This window comes from Sorex araneus, chromosome 1 (genome assembly GCF_027595985.1).
Source record: "Sorex araneus isolate mSorAra2 chromosome 1, mSorAra2.pri, whole genome shotgun sequence".
In the NCBI taxonomy this organism is placed as follows: domain Eukaryota; kingdom Metazoa; phylum Chordata; class Mammalia; order Eulipotyphla; family Soricidae; genus Sorex; species Sorex araneus.
In genome coordinates, this window is record NC_073302.1 from 120,573,253 (window position 1) to 120,594,633 (window position 21,381).

General features: G+C 43.3%; 1 protein-coding gene across 3 annotated transcripts in view; it reads left to right on the plus strand.

Annotated features, from left to right (window-relative positions):
• Positions 1-21,381, plus strand: part of NPR3 (natriuretic peptide receptor 3) — a 77,287-nt gene that overhangs the window by 17,297 nt on the left and 38,609 nt on the right. For all 3 annotated transcript variants that reach the window (XM_055120265.1, XM_004605562.2, XM_004605563.2), the window contains one exon: positions 11,531-11,697. In XM_055120265.1, coding sequence (XP_054976240.1) covers positions 11,531-11,697 — 167 coding nt within the window. The remainder of the gene's footprint in view (positions 1-11,530; positions 11,698-21,381) is intronic.

Below are 21,381 nucleotides of genomic sequence, written 5' to 3' on the forward strand. Positions count from 1 at the left end.
TGTAGCTGATCTGGCTTTGATCCCTGACACCATATAGGTCCCCTAAGCCTACCAGGAGTCATCCCTGAGTGCAGAGCCTGGAGTAAACCCTAAGCACTGCTGAGTTTGGCCTCCCAAAAGGGAACAATGCTATGTTAGCAGTCTTGCCTGTACACATGTGAACATGTGTGTTTATATATGTGAATAAGTATTATCTTTGAGAAAATTTCTAGACGTAAACTTTCTGGGTCATAGGTTATATACATTTAGGTTTGGGGAGTATTGCCAAGTTGATCCTCCAGAGGTTTCCCAGTTTATACTTTTGTAACAACTGGAAGATTGTTTTCTAATGTCCTTGTCAGCCTGTCATCTTACTTTAAATTTGATTTATTTGAATTTTTAATGTCCATAAAGAAGGATTTTTCATTTTCTTCATTTATCTTCTCTTCTGTTACTGATAACTATTTCATAATATTTCCTTATTGTTTAAATTGTAGTGGCTTTAGAGAATATGTGACTATTTGTTTTATTTAGTTTGCAAGGATTCCACACAAGTAATCCTTGTTCCAGTTGTTTTTATGACAGTTTCGAATAACAATTTTAGTATCAATTTTATATCAATTTCAATTTCTCATAAATTGTAATATCAACTTTATGTCAATTTCAAGTTACAAGCAATTTTCCCTCTATTTTGATAGTTGATTATTTTTGTTCTCTTTCTTGGCAGGAGCCTCCAGAATAATTTCTCTGTCACAGTGGTGTTACTGCATTTCTGGTGTTTTGTCTTCAAGTAGATATTAAAGTATACTTTCATTCCTAGTTTATTAGCTAGTTTGAAAAGTTGGTAATGATTATTGAACATTTTCAAACACTTCAGACATTTTCTTTAACACATTTTCTAATATTGAGCTGCAGTATACTTGGAATTACATAATTTTTAAAAAAACCTTGACATGATTTTTAAAAATAGATGTATTGCTTATCTTCAGTTTAAAAGCATTTTATTATATTCATAAATGAGAGAGGACAGTAGTTTTCTAGCCTTGAGGTGGTTATGTTAGATTTTTGAGAGCAGTTTTATATGAGCTTCGGAGACTAGTTGGTATACCTTGTTTTTAATCCTCTAGGATAGTTTATAGACCATAAAATTATTTCTTGAAAATTGGACACAATTCAAAATTATATGTGAACCCAATTCTGTTTTTGAAAATTAAAAAGAATTGAAATGATTTTTAAACTTATGGGAAGCTTGTACTGTAAAATACAAAGTCATATTCAGTTTCATTGAGGGTTAACCACTGAATCGCCAAAAGAAATTTACCATGGTTTATTCCTACTAACTAAATTATAGGCCTTATTGAAATTCACCACCTTCCCTTCTTTTTATTTATTTATTTACTTATTTTTATTGAGTCACAGTGAGATACAATTACAAAGCTTTCATGTTTGAGTTTCAGTCATACAATGATCAAACACTCATCCCTTCACCAGTGCACATTTTCCACTACCAATGTCCCCATTGTCCCCCACTATCCCATCCCTCCCCCTGCGTCTATGGCTGACAATTTCCCCCATACTCTCTCTCTCTCTCCTTTTGGACATTATGGTTTGCAATGCGGATACTGAGAGGCTATCACATTTGGTCCTTTATCTACTTTCAGCACACATCTCTCATCTGGAACTATCTCTCCAACCATTATTGACTTAGTGATCCCTTCTCTATTCCAGCTGCCTTCTCCCCCAGCTCATGAGGGAGGCTGTCAACCATGAAACAGTTTCTTGGCTCTGTCTCCACAGTCCTTGGATGTCAGTTTCATATTCTAATATTTTATATTTCACAAATGAGTGCAATCGTTCTATGTCTGTTCCTCTCTTTCTGACTCATTTCACTTAGCATGATACTCTCCAGAACCATCCACTTATAAGCAAATTTTATGACTTCATCTTTACTAACAGCTGCATAGTATCCCATTGTGTAGATGTACCAAAGTTTCTTTAACCCATCATCTGTTCTCGGGCACTTGGGTTGTTTCCAGATTCTCGATATTGGTAACATGAACATACAGGTGAGGCTGCAATGAACATATGGATGCAGATGTCATTTCTACTGTGCTTTTTTGCACCCTTGGGATATATTCCCAGAAGTGTTATTGTGGGGTCATATGGAAGCTCACCTTCTCTTCTGATCCTTTTTCTGTCCACGATCTAGCCCAGATCTACTCCACATTGCTTTCCGTTGTTGCGTCTTTGTATCTCCTCCAACTGTGAGAGCCCCTCAAGTTTTCCTTAAGTCTTGTGGCCTGACTCGTTGATACAATTATTTTGATACAATTATTATTTTTGATACAATTAACTCTCAGTTTGGACTTACCTGGCATTTTCATAGAATAAGTTTATAATTTTGGCAGAAATGCTACAAAGTTGATGCTGTGTCCTTCTCACCGTACACCAGAAATCACGTATAGGGCCCTGGAGAAAGCTCAGAATTCCAGAGCTCATGTCTGGCGTATAGAGGCCCTGACTTCCATCTCGGGCCTGGCATGGCCCTTCCAGCACCACTGGATGGCCCTGGTGGCATGAGCAGCGCTACTTCTTGGGACCTGAGCACTGAACTAGTCCAACCTTTGCAGCTGGACAGAGCTTTTCCAGGAGTGGCCTGGGGCCCTGTGAGCACTGCCAGGGGAAATGGTCCCTCTGGTATCCAAGGAAGTTACACACACATAATAATATGCATATGGGTACAAACATGCCTGTATACACATAAGCATATGGAGGCCTATGTACACAGATACATGTCACTTGAGAGGAGGCATGGATATTTTTGTGAAAGGGTTCTGTGATTTTTTTCTGCTGTTTGAAAATGCACTGTAATGCATAGAAATAGATAGTATGCTCTTATCAAACCTGTCAAGTGATCTTGAAATTTCGAATGAGGTCCTTTCTTTTAGCTTTTCATAGCACAGATGCTTAGGCTTTGGGCAACTGATACTGGTCTGCCCAGGAGGCTGTTCCGAATACTGGCTTGGGGCAGATTCACAGATCCTTACCTTTCTCAATGGGTATTGGTTTTACTGGAAGTAATAGTAGTTGTTCCATGGCATCAGGCTGAATAGCAATGAGGTGGTGTCTGTGAGACACAGAAGCATCGTGAGTATTTAATGAATGTTAACTCTGGTATTAGTTTGCTTTTGTGGTAATACTAAAAAAAAAGCTATATCAAAAAGAAGTTAAATTTGTACCTTTTCCCATGGTTATAGTTTTGTGGATAAACTTTAGGCCATGCATTATTTTTTTTTTCACCAAATTAGCAACATTTTTTTCTTCAAATTTTATTTAGGCATCCTGACTTACAATACTATTAATAATAGAGTCTTAGACATCTTCCATTACCACACCTCCTCCAATGTCGCAAGGCTTCCTTCCACCTCTTCTCCCTTAGCAGACTTAGTTCTGTAGGCAGACACTCAGAATCTGTTACCGTTGGCCATTCACTATTCCATTACTATGTTTATATTCCACATAGGAGAGATAATTATATGTTTGTCCCTCCCCCTCTGACTGACTTCACTAGCCTGACAACTCTGGTTCCATTTATGTATGAACAAATTGCATGATTTCAACTTTTCCTATAGCTTACTCATATTCCATTGTGTATATAGACGCCATCGTTTCTTTATCCACTTATATGTTTTGGGGCACTTTGTTGTTTCTAAGTCTTGAAAAGTAGCCAGTTTTTATCTAATGAATCCCGGGAACTTGAGTGCATAAGGAATTATATCTGCGTGCAAATCACCAAGACTCCCATCTATGGTGATTTAAACAATGGCAGAGGCCAATGATGATGGCTATAGTTAGTGACTCTGGGGATTCAACTTGAACTGCTTTCTCAATCTTAGTGGATGATCTGTATTCTCATAATCACAAAATTCCTAGTACAGTGTCAAGATCATGTATTAATTCTGAGCAAGAGAAAGGAGTAAGATGAGAGAGAAGCACATAAGAGAACCCGACCCCGCCCATCTCCCTCCCAGAAAAAGGGCCCCACTTAGGAATTTCTGCATTATATGCCATGGGCTCTCCTGAGTTGCACTGGATATAAGAAAATAGCATTTTTATGCTGTTCTGCTGCTCCAAATCAACTTTGGAATCTGGGACTAAGGAAGAGGGGAGAGTAGGTGTGGGAAGGAAGGCAAGTGCCCGTGTTTGCTCTCACTCTGAGACCCCTAACTCCTCGGGCTTAGAAACAAAAGATAGAATCTTCTGGCAGGCATTTCACCTAGACCAAGCACTTCATTAATAAAAGGACTTCTCTGAGATTTTGGGTTCCAGAAAGCAGACAGATGTTCACAAGAAGTACTTGCACACCCTCCTTTCCCTATGTTTTCTCATGCTCATATTCTTCCACATCCATTCCAGAATAAAGCTCTGTTTTAATGAATAACTGACATTGACGTTTAAGAGAATGTTAATAATGTGCCCATTTTATAATTGGATTGCTTTGTCTTGTTGAATGACTGAAAAAAATTGTTAAGCTAGCACAAATATTATTGCTACAGGAGTGTCACTTATATTAGGGGAAATTCAAGTGAGTAAAAATAAGATGGGCAGTATAGGTTGGAAAAAACTTAGAAGTTGGTATAGATTGCACTGGAGAATTTTACTAGCAACTATGACTTTCCTGTTATTGATTTTTTTTTTTTTAGTTTGAGTTAGGATGAAAAGGTTTTTTTTGGGCAATTTAACCTTCGATTATTAGGATTATGGAGCACTTTCCTGACATCCTGAGAACTCAGAGGGCAGTGAGGAAGGTGAGGATGGATGCATAGTAGAGCTAAGAGAATGTTCATAAATGATTCAACTATGAAAAGGGAAAGAAAAAATATGACAAGGGATTGGATTTATTCTATTTTTCTAGAAAAGTGATATCTGCACAATTAAGTCAATTTGGGAAAGGAAGAAAGATAATTTTTCACTGAACTATTCAACCATTGCAAGTTGTTAAATCATTTTTAGACATTTCCTCTTCCTTTTGTCCTCTGCTTACTTTATTTATTTATTTATTTATTTATTACATTTTTATCATTCCACGGCCTAGGCAGTTAAAAACCGGGAAACAGCCTACACTTCGATGAAATGAACAGAGTAGCCAGGGCACCAGCAACGGAGACGGGCTTGCATGGGAATATTACTTCCATGGCTTATTCACTAAGTGACTTTGTGCACAATCATCTCCCGTCTGTTTTCCTCATCCATTTGATGGGGATCCTACTTCAGTCTTCCTCAGAAGAGTCTTTACTTCTTATAAAAACTCTTCTGAGGCGTCAAGAGTAACAGGCGACAGACAATGCCTGGAAGCGATGCTGTTATTACTACACTGAGCAGCCCCATCAGCGAACCTCCTGGCAGGCATCTCACACTGATTCTCGGAGAGTGTGAGCTGAGGCCAGGAGAGCAATGCCTTTCTTTTACGAATGTGACCACCCACCCACCCACCGTCAAGAGCCAGGGCGGCATGTGGTCCGCCAGGGGAACTCCGGGCCTTTGCTTCTTGGCCGTACTCTGTGATGTCTCAGCGCATCATTCGTCTCACCTTTCTGGAAGACCCCCTTTGTTCTGTCGCTTGAATAGAATGGAAACTGGGCCTGGCACAGCTATCCCCGGGTGGGCTTCCCACACCAGTGCTTGCGGCCTGATCGCAGGAGAGCTGAGCACTGGTGGAGTGTTGAGCAAGTGATTTCCTCTTCCATAAATCTTCTTGATTAGTTTGTCTTCTTCGTTTAGTGAAAAAGCAGTGCATTATGACATTATGAAAGTTTCCCGTGGGTACCATTTTTCCTTACTCTGTGCCCTTCTCACTCTGAATGTAAGCTTGGGGCTCTGTGACATTGGAAACCAAGCCCCAAAGAGTAAAGCCAACTTCCCTTTCCCTCTTTCCTGAACCTTCTCCATCATGCTTTTCAAATGCAGACTTCAATCTCTTCTTCTTCCATTCTTGTTCGGAACCATTGTCTGGGTCTGAAATTGGTACCCGTTGTACTTCTGAAAGTGCTAGCCTCAAGGTCCCCATCCTTATTGCCAACACCAGGGATCAGACCTCAGGCTGAGCCTCTGTGCTTCCAAGTCATGCTAGTCAATGCACATTCTGCTGTGCTGGCTGTGTTCTCATTTGTGATGTCTGCGGTGGTCGTTGCTAGCTACATGTGGCTACTGAGCACGTGAAATGTGGCAAGTGACACTGAGGAGGTGAATTTGGGGTATTTTTATTTGAGTGGCATATAAGTGAGTTCCACAAAGGGCAGTGGCACCTGTAGCCAGCTGCACAATTCTAGAGCATTCCATCTTTTTCCCTCAGGAAAGCCTGTCTCTTAGTGGTGATCCTTTCTGAGTCTTCTCCCGCCCACTGATGCCCCAATTATCTGTGCTCAGCCCATCACCCTCTTGCCCCCACCCTTTGGTGTGCCTGGGTCCTGGGTTCTCACCATACCCAGGCCTCCTCTTCTGCCTTAATTTCTACCTCAGCCTACTGGTGTCTGTCCCATGGGCCTTCTGTGGACGTCACCTTGGCTCTGCTATATTCCTGATTCAGACTGATTATTTCCAAGTGGACTCAACCCTCCTCACCCCTGGCTCTGCTCTTTGCTCGAATGACGACCTTTTCTTTCCTCTTTGGCGTCAGGAGTGACGCAGCTCCCTCTGCTGTCTCTTACTCCCTCATTCTCCTAGAGTCTTGAGATTCCTCTTGCTTCCATTCTAGGGCTCCTCTGTGTGTGTGTGTGTGTGTGTGTGTGTGTGTGTGTGTGTGTGTGTGTGTGTGTGTGTAAAAGCAATAAACATGAATGGAGAGTCAATCAACTGGATTCGAATGCCACAGAGAACCATGTTAAATTTTGAAGAGCGAGAGAGAGAGCGAGAGCGAGAGAGAGCGAGAGAGAGAGAGAGAGAGAGAGAGAGAGAGAGAGAGAGAGAGAGAGAGAGAAAGAGAGAGAGAGACAGTGACTTCCCAACTTCCTGCCTATCACCTCTGTTCACCCCTTGCCTGGATTACGGTGACTGTGACCCCTCGGTGTCTCCCTGCTCTAATCCAGGACTGTTTCTCAAGCCTGATTCTGATCATGACATTCTTCCATTTCGCTCGTAAATCTCCAAAGGCACCCAGTTGTCCACTGAATTAAATTTGTCCCCACTGACAGGGAGTCGTGCCAACCAGGCCTCTGTGACATCCCCTTGGTGGGAGATGCCACTGACACTTCGTAACCAGAGACACCCACACGGGCAGGAAGTCATAGCCCCGGGTTGGGGGGGAGGGTCTTCAGCATTATTGCTTTCGTTCTTTCCTTTTCCCCTTGAAAACAAAAATGACCTTTGAGATTATGGTAGAGAAATTCATCCTACTGGATTTTCTTTCTTTTCTTTTTGGCAGCTTTATCTGCCAACTTTATCCATCTATCCATATAACTAGATGAGAAACAAATCCACAGTAAAGCATAGTAAACTAAAACCCAATAATACTGTAAATATAAAGACTTGAGATGCTGTTAAAATTTGACTCAAATTATACCATGGCAGTGAAAGCTAATATACAGTGAACTTCTTTCTAAGTTCTAAGAAATAGCTTATTTTAAAACAATACATGTAGCACTGTCATCCCGTTGTTCATCAATTTGCTCGAGTTTGCACCAGTAATGTCTCCATTATGAGACTTGTTGTTATTGTTTTTGGCATGTTGAATATGCCATGGTAGCTTGCCAGGCTCTGCTGTGCGGGCGGGATACTCTCGGTAGCTTGCTGGGCGCTCTGAGAGGGATGGAGGAATGGAACCCGGGTCAGCCATGTGCAAGGCAAACGCCCTACCTGCTATGCTATTGCTCCAAAACCAATACATAAGAACCTAAATTTAGCAGAACACAAATTACCTAAATTTGACAGAAAGATTTTATGTGTAATAAAGAACAGTCAAAACCAGCTTATAAAAAATGATCAATTTTTTTTTTTTTTTGCTTTTGGACTATATCTGGTTGTGCTCAGGGCTTACTCCTGGCTCTACACTCAGGAGTGACTCCTGGCCGGTTTGGGGAACCACATGGGGTGCTGAGGCTGGAACATGGTAGCTGTGTGCAGGGCAAGCGCCCTGCCGGCTGGACTATCACTCCAGTCCAGAGCAACTCATTTTTATCCGATTGTTCATGCTCAAGAAGAATAATACCTGAGTTAGTTTTGCTTGTATTAAAATAATATTTTGAAATTGGATTTTGTTATTCAAAAATTAAAAACAAACCAATCTGCTTGCGGGCCAGAGAGCTAGTACAGTGTGAGAGGCATTTGCGAATGAACCCAGGTTCATTCTTCGGCATCCCATACGGTTCAGTGAGTATTGCCAGAAGTGATTCCTGAGTGCAAACCCTGAACACTATCAGGTGTGGGCTGCCCTCCCCCCCAACAAAAACAAAACAAAAAGCCCAAAGAACAATAGCAAAAACCAATTTGTTTTTTTTCTGCATTAGTAACTGAAAACGCTGATATTTGCAGTTCTGTGAGTTTTTTTTTTTTCTGATGAAGTAACCCAGAGCCCTGGAGGGCCAAGTGTTTCCTTCCCTGGGCCCTTGGAGACCACTTGTTCGCAGAGCTGAGAAACTCTGGCCCTGTTGGCTGCAGCGATGCCCTTTCTGCCGAATCGCGATTCACTGAGTCTGCAAGTGAATCATAAGCGAATCAACAAACTCTGATGGCGCCTTTCAGAAACGGGCTCCTCCACGGGGCTGAAGTTGGTTCTGGCTGTTCTTGGGTTGTGGGGATCTTCCTCCCCTCCACCCTCCTAGCGGGTCTGCGCCATGAGTGCCGGCCGAGTTCCTTCTGCTGACGCAGTTCTGCACGGCTCCTGCGCCCTGGGCCCAGGCTGGTCCCCGCTCAGACGGTGGCCTCTTGGCATTTGGGAGTGTCCAGACGGGAGGAGGAGGAGGATTTGTTTGAGGGCCTGAAATTTAATCTGCTGCTCCTTGAGAGTAGCTTCTTTTTTCATTTGTTTTGTTTCCAGCCGCACTCAGTGGCACTCAGGGCTTACCCCTGTTTCTGCACCCAGGGGTCACTCCTGGTGGGGTTAGGTCAGCCACGGCAAGGCAAGCACCCTCCCCTTCCCCCCTTCCCCTTCTAGTAACACTTTTGGTTGGAGGTATTGTTTTTTTGTTTTGTTGTTGTTGTTGTTGTTTTTGTTGTTCCTTGAGAGTGGACCAGTCCTTAGTGGATTCTGTCCTCAGCTCTGTCTTACTTCTTTTACCAGCTCTTTTATTTTATTTTATTTTATTTTGCTTTTTGGGTCACACCTGATGATACACAGGGATCACTCCTGGCTCTGCACTTAGGAATTACCCCTGGCGGTGCTCAGGGGACCATATGGGATGCTGGGTTGGCCGCATGCAAGGCAAATGCCTCACCCACTGTGCTATCACTCCAGCTCCACTTTTACCAGCTCTTTGGAGCATAGGAGGTAAGGAATTCATGGTTGTCCATGTTAGAATAATGGTTCTCCAGATGCCTCCACAAATAGATCCTTTTTTTCTGCACCTTTTATTTTCTTTTTATAACAAGTCATAAGGAAATTAAATTTAAAACACGTGATTTTTCTGTGACACTAACCGGGTTACATGACCCCGCCTGAGCTTGGCCCACAGTGTAAGAAATCCCATTCTGGTGCCTGTTTCTCAGCCTTTGTTCATCCGTGGTCCCCCTTATAGACCCGTTTCCTTCCTGTGGCCTACGGCTCCTACTGGTTTGTCCCTGCCTTTTCTTCTACTTCCTACTGATGCTCGCAGATGCCATCTGATGTCATCCACCTTTGCCCCCTGGTCTGATGACTGGTTCTGCCAAGCCTGCCTTTCTGTCCCCCTTGCCTCCCAGTTAAAATCCTCTGGACCCATTTAGGACCAGATTTATGCCTCCTCCTCATCCTCCCACAAGACCCTCCCTCACTGGGGGTCCCGCTCTACTCTCTGTTGCTTCTTCGTACCATTCCCTCCAAAGCCCCCCCATAGGACTCAAAATAAAGTTTGTGGTTGTCAGGCCCTTCTTTTGGTGCCCCTCCTTTAGGTGGTGATGACTGTCCTAGACATTTCTGAGGCCGGCTGTGGAGATCAGATGACCTCGCAGGGAGGACCCAGTCACTCCATGTGGGTCTCATCGGAGCTGTGAGAGACTTGCCAGTGCCACCTGCTCTTTATCCTCACTGCTCAGCAAGGCTCCCGGGCCCTGCCTGGATCAGTGACTGCAGGCTCAGCTGCAAATGCTATTGGCAGAGCCGTCAGGGATCAGAATGACAATCCACAGATGCTGCTGTGTGTTGTCCAGAGGTAGAGGTCCTCTCTGCCTCCTGGGGCCCTGTGGGCCGCCTGTTTTATCCAAAATTAAATAATAGAGAAGGAGAATGAATGATGCTTAGTTATGTAATTTGTCTTTGCTGTTGTGACAGAGAGCAGCACAAGGTAGGAGGGAACTCAGACTCTCTGTGTCTTGATTTCATCATCTGTGAAAAAGAGGGCGATTACTCCCAGGCCACGGGATTGTGAGGAGAAGATATGCATTCAAAATGCTCAATACACAGAGATTTTATTATGATAGCACAGTGGGTCAGGCGTTTGCCTTGCACATGGCTGACCCGGGTTTGATTTCTTCGTCCCTCTCGGAGAGTCCGGCAAGCTACCGAGAGTATCCTGTGTGCACGGCAGAGCCTGGCAAGCTCCCCGTAGCATATTCGATATGCCCCAAACAGTAACAACAAGTCTCACAGTGGAGACATTACTGGTGTCTGCTTTAGCAAATCGATGAACAATGGGATGACAGTGCTACAGTGCTATTATTATTATATTTCTGAATTGTCATTTTTTGCAACCAGTGTTTGGAAGAAATTGTCCAGCAAAAGATTCGTACGATGTTGGCAACACCAGAGACATAGAAAGCCTCAAGTCCCTGCAGTGACCTTTCACTTTGAAGGGATTTAAGAAATATTTCAAGACAGAGAGAAATATTTCCAACCTTCCTTTTCATAACACCAAGTGATGATGCTGACCCCAAGCCCCTGTCACAGCAACTGTTCCATTGCTCTTGTTTCCCAGTAGCATAGGCTCACATCCAGGGGGACGGTAGATACCGACAAATAAATGTGCATCAAGGAAGACAGAACTTCTGAATCTTGCCATGCTGCCCTACCCTTCCTGGGACTGAAAACTCCAGTTATGTGGTCATTAGACGGCAATGAACTCAACAGTCTCTCTCTCTCTTTCTCTCTCTCTCTCTCTCTCTCTCTCTCTCTCTCTCTCTCTCTCTCTCTCACACACACACACACACACACACACACACACACACACTCAAAGGGACATATTTCCATAGGGCCTTCTTTGATGGTCTTAACGTTGTCCTATTACACCGTAGAGCAAACTTAGGACAATGCGTCTTCCCCCCCTGCTGCAGAAGTAACACGTCAAGACACGTTGCAGGGAAAGGGGAGAATGACTCCTTTATGGTGACTGGCTTGGAATTATAAATATTTTTATTTCTCCCGTAGGAGACGGCTCGTGGAAGAGAGGAGACAAACACGACTTTGAAGCTAAGCAAGCGTACTCATCTCTCCAGACAATTACTCTACTGAGGACAGTGAAACCTGAGTTTGAGAAGTTTTCCATGGAGGTGAAAAGTTCTGTTGAGAAACAGGGGCTCAATGAGGAGGATTACGTAAGTGCTTGATTATGAGCCTAGACCTTTAGCATCCCGAAAACACTCTTCTAATTAAATCAGAGGTGACAAAGTGTCCCATTCTCAACCATTCAAAAATTCCTGGGTTCAGGTCTGAAAGTCACTGTTGCTTTCTCTCTGTGTATGTATGTGTGGATTTTTTTTCTTTCCTGGCCAGTTTTCCTCCCTTCCTCCCTCACCACCCTCCCATCACCTCCACCCTCACTTATACTTTTCCAACTGCTGCAGGAAGGGAAAATTGCTTTTTGTGGGTACTTGTGGTCATACTGAGCAGATGTCTGTAGACTTCCATCAACTCTTCGGCTAGCGGACGGGGGGAGGGGGGAGAAAATGGATGAAGAGGTGCCAACGTTTGGCCTGCTTGGTTTTTCCGAAGTTTGGTGGCCGAAGATATTTTGGGTTTTTAGAAGGCTCTTTCTGTTGGTGATGTGTCTCATCGCTTCATGGCGCGTCTGCTTCTCCCTCGTGGCGGTGTCATGGGTCCCTTCTGTTGTAGGTCGTGTCCTGCTCAGTTGCTGTGGAGTGGCCTGCTTCTTTGCAGTTACTGCATGTGTTTTGCTAGAGTGGACTAGATTGGACAGCAGAGACGGGACCCAGGGTCAAGCTAGGAGGAATCTAGAGTAGTCAGTGGTCCTGAAGCTGCCGACCATGTCTGACATGGAGCCATTGTTTTTACTGCCTCTAGTCCATTTTTCTGTGCGACTTTTCCACATCTCTGTGTCCCTCCTGCAGATCCTTTCTCAGAATGGGATGAGCGGGAGATGCTTAGGGCTGACTGGGGAGTTTGGCTGGTTTTGGAAACTGCTCCCACCACTGATTTCAAATCAGAACAGGAGCCCCTTCTTCAGGACAGATACTTGGCTTCTGGAGTCCCTGCCTAGCTGATAATGAGCAACTTCACAGGGACAGTCACTTCGGAACAAGGCCTCTCCCCGTGTTTGAGTACTGGCTCTACACTTCCTGGCTGAGCTGTCTGGGGTTGTCTCCCTGTCCGAGTTGTTCCTCTCTCGGGAGGATTGCAGATAAACTCTCTGAAGCATTTTGGTATTTTCCCTCTCAAAACATTGGAAGTAAATAAATGAAGAAATGAAGCCCCTTTTATAATATTGGTACCATTTTCTACCTTATTTTATAGGAATTTACCATCACATGGTATATAAAAGTTCTTGTAAGCATATTACTTTATTTTATATTTTTTAATTAATTTTTTTTTTTGCTTTTTGGGTCACACCTGGCAATGCACAGGGGTCACTCCTGGCTTTGCACTCAGGAATTACTCCTGGCGGTGCTCAGAGGACCATATGGGATGCTGGGAGTCGAACCCTGGTCAGCCACGTGCAAGGCAAACGCTCTATCTGCTGTGCTATCGCTCCAGCCCAGCATATTATTTTAAATATTGTATATATATTATACACAGATAATTTAGAATGCTTTTGATTTTCAAATCAGCATTGTCTAGTATGTAATAGATACATAATTAGAGCTACATATATAATAAATATTTCAGTAGCTACATTTTAAATAATTTAAAAATATTTTTTAAAGTTTTTAAAAAGTTATAGGCGGGGCTGGAGAGATAGCACAGCGGGTAGGGCGTTTGCCTTGCACGCGGCCGACCCGGGTTCAAATCCCAGCATCCCATATGGTCCCTTGAGCATGGCCAGGGGTAATTCCTGAGTGCAGAGCCAGGAGTAACCCCTGTGCATCGCCAGGTGTGACCCAAAAAAAAAAAGCAAAAAAAAAAAAGTTATAAGTAAATTAGTTACAATGATAATATATACTAATATATTATATTTAATTTACTATATATTATTAAAATAATATATTGACAATGTAATATATACTAATAATGATATGTAGCTCAAGTTAAAAAATACTTTGGTTTATGCCTGGCAATTCTCAGAGGTTACTTCTTGCTCTGCACTCAGGAAGTATTCCTGGCTGTGCTCAAGGGACCACATGGGGTACCAGGGATCAAACCTGGGGATGGGTTTGTGCAAGTTAAGTGCCTTAACTGTTATACTTTCCATCGCCTAAAAAATATCCTAACATTCAATCAATGTAAAATTATTGGGCTGGAGCAATAGCACAGCGGGTAGGGCGTTTGCCTTGCACTCGGCCGACCCGGGTTTGATTCCCAGAATCCCATATGGTCCCCTGAGCACCGCCAGGAGTAATTCCTGAGTGCAGAGCCAGGAGTAACCCCTGTGCATTGCTGGGTGTACCCAAAAAGCAAAAAAACAAAATAAAACAAATAAAATTATGAGGGAGATTTTAAATTCTTTTTTGGGGGGAGGGGGGCGTTTAGAGCCACACCCTGCGGTGCTCAGGGCTTACTCCTGGCTTGTGCTCAGGGATCACTCCTGGTGGGACTGGGACACCATATCGAGTGCCAGTGTTGGGGACTGAACCCAGGTCAGCCATATGCCAGGCGTGCCAAACCTGTTGCACTATTATTGCTCTCTCTTGTTCCTTTATATTCTTCTTACTGTTCAATGTCTTTGAAATATACTATATATTTTACCCTAAGTGCATGTAGTTTTTGCTTTGTTCTTTTTAAATGATGTATCTTGTTTGTGTTTTGGGGGCCACATCTGTGCAGTGCTCAGGTTTTGTTTTTGGCCTGCACTCAGGGATCACTTCTGGTGGTGCTCAGGGGACCATCCGGGGTGCCAGGGATCAAATAATCCTCTTTGGCCACATGCAAGGCAAGAACCCTACCTGCTGTGCTCTCACTCCAACCCCATATTTTGCTTTTATTTTTGGACCACACCTAATAGCTCTGTGCTTTGGGGTCGCTTCTGGCAGTGCTTGGGGGACCATGTGGTGTCAGGGATCAAATCCAGATCTCCTGCACACGAAGCATGTGCTCAGTGCATTGAGCTATCTTTCTAGTCCCTTTACCACATACGCATTTGAGTTCAGGTACTCAGTCCTACTATGACTAGCACCTTGAGTGGGCCCTTTAAAAGGAAGATTATATACTCAATTTTATATCTGTTCATATCAACCTTTAGGCATGATATTTACTATTGAGGTTGGGGGAAAGAGGCTTTATTATATATGAACATTTCTTTTTATTTTTTGTTGGTAGAGTTTGTCGGAATGATGCTGTTAGGATCACAAGAGCAAACATAGTCCAACGAACACTGAGGTTTATGTAATGTAAAGAGCAGAAAGGGTGTAGAGCCAAAGAGGTAGCTGAAAGGGCTGGAGCACACGTCCTGCTTGTGGTTTGAACCCAGCACTACATGGTCACCTGAGTGTCATCAGGAACAACCCCCAAGCCTCTTATGTGTAGCACCCAGGCCCCACCTATACTGTCTGTGGCCCTAAACCCCCCCCCCCCATTGGCTCCCCCCAATAAAGGCAGGATGGGGAGAAGGATTTGGGCAATTTAAAAAATTGTAGTCATACAGTGTATGATGTATTGACTCTGAGTCTTGATGTTAGTACCATGTTCTTATTAGCATGTTAAAAATACCATGTTCTTATTTGTATGTCAGCTTCCTTAAATGGGCTTGTCATCTTCGCAAAATGCAAACATTTGAGATTTTAATTTTGAACAGTTACACGAAAACAGTGGAAGAAGGAAGTGACAATGATTTCAAAATTATTATTCTTTATTTCCAATTTAACATGTTTTAGGGGCTACACAGGGATGTGTTCAGGGCTTACTCCTGACTCTGTGTCAGGAATCATTCCTGGCAGGGCTTGAGGGACCAGTTGGGGTGCTGGGGAGAGAATCTGGGTGAGCCTGGCGTGCGAGACCAGTGCCCCTTACCTGCTGCATCTCTCTAGCACTGCCATTTACCATTTTTGGTGGATCAATGCAGTTCTCTTTCTGGAACATCACTCTCTCTTTCCTTCTCTTGCAACCTTTTTAGAAATTAACTTTTATTTTTTTATTTTTTGTTTTTTTGCTTTTTGGGTCACACCTGGCGATGCACAGGGGTTACTCCTGGCTCTGCACTCAGGAATCACTCTTGGCAGTGCTCAGGGGACCATATGGGATGCTGGGAATTGAACCCGGGTTGACCGCGTGCAAGGCAAACGCCCTACATGCTGTGCTATAGCTCCAGCCCCAGAAATTAACTTTTAAAATGGAGTTAAATGCATATTCACATACATTATAAGAGATAATGCAGAGACATCCCATGTATAGACAGCCCACTTTTCTTCCCAGTGGTCACTTTCTGGAAAAATCATCTGTGGGATTACAGCCAGACTTCTGACTTGGCTACATTGTGCTGACCTCACTCAGACTTCCTCAGTTTTCTCTGACCTTGTGTGGGTAGGTGTGTAATATGTGTAGGCCAGTCTTGTCACCTACATGGGTGTTTGAATCTTATCAAATGCCTTTTCTATATTGAATAAGGTAACGAGATGTTTTATTTACTCTGTTATAATGCAGTGAGTTGAATTACTAGGTTTTTCAAGCCCCTTCCATTTCTTTTTGAGCTATACGACGTTATATCAGTTACAACATGCATTTGATATGTGCGCATATTGTGCCACACTTACTCTAAGTATGTTAACATCCATTGCCTCACAGAGCTACATCCCCTCTTCCCTTGAGGTTAGCACTTTTCAGATCTACTCTCTAGCAACCATCAAATATTCTATTAGACAATGCTAGCTCCAATCACTGTACTATTACATTCCCAGAACTTACTTATCTGGTCACTAGAAGTTCATACCTTGGAACCACTTTCATTGATCATTTAGTCATCTCTGCACTCCTGGGATAACCTTCCTGTCCACACCTCAAGCCTGTGCGAACATCTTTATCCTCTATTTTTGAGAAAACAGCTGTGGTTCAGTCCATGCATCTTTTCCCAGGTGGCGTTTTGAGTGATTGAGCCAATCTCTGAGGCTGTGACAGGCAGCCTAAAGATTAGTGTCTCTGGGTCCATCCTCCTCTTCAATTCCATTGGTTGTGGCCAGGTGGATTGCTTGGTACCCGCATGATAGGTGATAAAAAATAAGATATCTTTTCTTCTTTTTTTAAAAAAATTAAATTAAATTTGAGCACAAAAATGTATAAATCTGTAACTGTACCCTCACGATGATTCACTAATTAAAAAAATAAATTATAAAAAAAATAAATTAAATCACCATAAGCAACAGTTCAACAGTTACAAAGCTTTCATGGTTGAGTTTGAAATTCAAACAACTCATACAATGATCGAACACCCATCCCTCCACCAGAGTACATTTTCCATTCCAAGTGTCCCCAGTATCCCCCCACCCCACCCCTCTGCCTCCATCCCTCCCCCTGCCTCTATGGCAGTTTCCCTCTTTCTCTCTGCTTATGGGAATTCTGGTTTGCAATAAAGATACTGAGAGGCTATCACGTTTGGTCCTTTATCTACTTTCAGCACACATCTCCCATCCCGAGTAATCCCTCCCACCATCACTGATTTAGTGATCCCTTCTCTATCCCAGCTGCCCCCTCCCCTAGCTCATAAGGCAGGCTTCCAACCGTGGAGCAATCTTCCTGGCCTTGTCTCTACTTTCCTTGGGTGTTAGTGAAAACAGGATTTCTTGGGGCTGTGGACATGGCATCACTATGGTCTCTTTATTGTTCATTATCTTGCATCAGTGTCTTCACCATCCCTATGGGTTATGAAGAATTATTTTGAAAAGTACTCATTTTATTCTTACTAGTAATCCTGGTGGCTAGTCAATTCCTTTAGGATCCATCACAATTTAATGGGGTCCCGTGGCCCCCCCCTTGGAAACAGTACTTGCAGGGGTCTAAGGCTTGGCTCCACTGCTCACTATCATTCTGTTAGCCATAAACAGTTTTTGTACCTGGAACTCTGTATCCTCATTGACTGATGATAAAAATGTGAAGGAATTTTGGGACAAGAGGACGTGAACTTTAAGACTTGTATACAAATTGTATTTAACACGGTGCTAGGACATAGTTCATATTCTCAGGCCTGCAGACAGGTCCCCTTTCTCTGACTTTCGTGCTTAGACTCCACATCAGTGATGGTGGTATAATACTCCTTTGGGTTGAACATTCTTCCCAGTCCTACTCAGGCTTCAGACCCTATCTCAAACCCCACTTTCTCCGGATGGTCTCTCCCATCACCTCAGACTATCTCACGATGTTCTGCAAGCTTCCGGGCACAGGCAGCCTTCCAGGTTGTAATCCCACGCCTCTGTATGGGAATTTTCTAACCGATTTTGGCCTCCTCTGCCACATCACTAATTCCAAGAGAGAGGAGCTGTGTTGGTTTCTTGCATACTCGTTCCTCTCTGACTGATGCTTAGCATGCAGGGAGCAGTCAGCTTGCTAGCTGTTATTGTTGTGCTTAGTAATTTAATTCTGATTGTGTCCGAGGACACGGACTCTAATTCCCTTTCTTTACAGTGGTGGATGGAAACTGAGGCCAAAGAGACACCCACTCTTTTGTATTCAGTAAAGCTCTGTTGGGAAGTGACTGGTGCTTAGACCTGGTCAGCCAGACAAAGCCCGGGGTTCAATTTCATGTCTATTGTGGGAGACTGTGTTGGAAGATATTAATGCTTTTTCACCACATGCCTCTGAAGACCCTCTAGGGTATCATCAGAGATCTGAAGTGAGAAATAAAGCCTCCAAGTGTTAGTGGGACTCCGACCAGTGTTTTCCAATTCCTGCCTACCCTTCTCTGGCGTTTTTTTCTGAGTCACCCACATGTCCAGAGGCTCTTTATTTTATTTTATTTTATTTATTGAATCCTTGTGAGGTACACAGTTACTAAGTTGTTCATGGCTGGATTTCAGTCATACAATGCTCCAACACCCGTCCCTTCACCAGCCTTCATTTCTCACCACCAACGTCCCCAGTTTCCCTCATGCCAATCTTCCCCCTCGGCCTGCCTCTATGGCAGGCACTTTTCTTCTCTCTCTCTTCTCTCTTCCCCTCCTCCTCTCTCTCTCTCTCTCTCTCTCTCTCTCTCTCTCTCTCTCTCTCTCTCTCCCTCTCTCTCAGAGGCTTTACATCAAGGGTGTATTAATGGAGGTGTTTGGCCTCCAACAGAGAGTAGTTCCAATTCTAGAGCCCTGGTATTTGGTTTTAGAATGCGCTATGTGGTGGCCAGACCGAGATTAGTTGCTGTCCCTGGGTCCTGGTTCAGTGACTTTCTTTTTCCACTACATCAGTCTGACCCTTTCAATAACAATGTGACCAATCTGGAGCTGAACCCATGACCTGAAGATTAAGTGTCTCAGGTCCCACAAGTGAGCCTGGCAGGCAGCGCTGGCTGAAGTATTTCCTTCCTTTCCCTGCACCCGCCTGCCCAAACACACACTTTGGAAGGTATCAGTTTCTCCTGACTCCTTCACACACTTGACCACGTCTGTCTGGGACTCTGTCCCCTTTTCATCCGCAGTGACCTGTTTTCCCTTTTTAGATGTGGTTATTGAGCGTCCCAGGGAGCACTCTCCTGGACTCCTCCGGGTCCCACGTGGGGTAGAAGCTTTATCACTTGCACATCCTTCAGCATGTATGTAAATGTCTTTGACCGTGAGTTCTGGGAGACACCCCCCCACTGTGATCTGTGCTCCGGGTTTCTGAGCGCATTGAACATCATGGTACTCAGGGTGAAGATCTCTGACTGTGTGATACTCATCCAGGTTTGCACAGCTTACGTGGAGCAAGCCAAGTCTGTCACATGTGTGAAAATGCTCTTGTTCCCAGAAAAATTAGCTCACATGCCGGAGAGTGGGCTCACGTAATCCTTTCAAATTCACCCAAGTGTCTGTGACCTTTAAGTAGATCAAGATTTCTTGACTCAATTATTCTTTATAATTATGTACATTTTTTTTACATGTAAGTGTACATGTGTGTAGTTATGGAAAGGCCCAAATGCCTCATCTGATTCTTTTAAAAATTATTATTGCAGTAATATGGCGAAGATAGTGTTTATGTTCATGCCTTTGGTGTACAAAGTTGCTGTACTTCTACCACCACCCAAGTGCCAAAGAACCCCACCACGGTCATTATGTCACTAAATCACCTCATCTCCCCACACCCCAGAACTTCCCCCAACTGTGCCATACTTTTAATTTCAGTTCTGATATCAAAGAGTTTGTTTACACTGGCCATTGTCTGCAGCTTTTCTTTTCTTTCTTTCTTTCTTTTTTAAAATATACTACACCTAAGTGAAATCATTCATATTTTATCATTCTTTCTCTGACTTATTTTGGGACCCCCCCTCTAGTTACATAAAAACCGTTGCCAAAGATAAGTTTGTACTCTTTCTTATGTAAATACCTAGCTGAGTCCTATTCTATTGTGTTTATTCTATTCTATTTAATGCCACCATTTCTTGATTCACTCATCTGGGGTTGGGCACTTGGGTTGTTTTCAGATCTTCGCTATTATTATACAGAGTGCTGCAGTGAGCATAGCAAAGCGATCTCCTTCTTTGTGGGTTTTCTTGTTTTCTTGTGTTTGGGGGTCACACCTGGCAGTGCTCAGAGCCTACTTCTGGCTCTGTGCTCAGGGATCACTGCTGTGAGGAGTGAGGGACTGGCTGGGCTGCCAAGGATTTTGCATCGGTTGGTTGTATATGCTGTACGTATATGCTCCATCCCCCCATCGTCTAAAATCTTTGTGTTCTTGGGATAGATGTAAAAGAGTAGAATTTCTGGGTTAGAAATTTTTCCTGTTTAAATTTTTTGGAGACATCTCCATGTTCTTTTCCTAGTTCCTTTCCTACCACACCCCCACCAGCACAGACTCTTTGATATGGGCCATTATCACCCTCTGACTTCCAAGGGGATTAGTATTGCAAAAAAACTAAGATTTGAATGAGACCATGGCTGATCAGCGTAACTTTGGCCACTTGTCTCAAATCCTTTTTATTTACGTGAATGGTGTGCAATATTGTACATGTAGAGCTGCAACGAAAAATTCCTCCCTGGGGAAAGACTTGAAAAACATCTAAAAGCTCTAATGTTTTTTAATGTTTCATTCTAAAGCCTTTATTTTAATCTCTGAGTGGAAAGAGATAATCACTCATTTATTAGTTCTGGACTGAACAATCAGTCCAGTCTTGCCAATTCCCAGTGTTTTCACATTACATCTGTAGGATGGAGACTTCTATTTGCCCCTGCTACTATTTCTCAGTCGAGTTAGACAGAGCCAGTGTCAGACACCTTTTCCCGTTGGCAGCTGCTCTGACTTCTTGGTCCTGTAAATCCCGCTCTTGGCCTTCACCTCGTCTCCCTATTGTTCTTGGCAATTCTCAGGCCTATTCCCTGGCTGGCCTTGGAGCAGTGGGCACTGCCCTTCGGTGAAGCTCACTTTCTTTTCCTGCTGCTGTTGTTGAAATTAAATAACACCCGACTTTCTAGATTAAAACACCTAGATACTGTGAATGTAATGATCCATATTAAAATTTTTAAAAAATTGTACTATAAGTTTCAGAGATGAACAGCAATCATCTGACCTGTACTTCTGACCACCCTCCTTAGAGGCAGTAATCCTTGCTGACATCAGTCGGTATTTACCTCCACATTTCAACAATAATTTATTCCTCTTGCCACTTTGATATTAATTTTCATATAAACTCAGTCTCCTAAAATAAAAATACTAAGCTCTCTTGACTCACTCTTCTTTTCTTCCTTCCTTATTTTTTTGGGGAGATTTTAGCCAGACCCAAT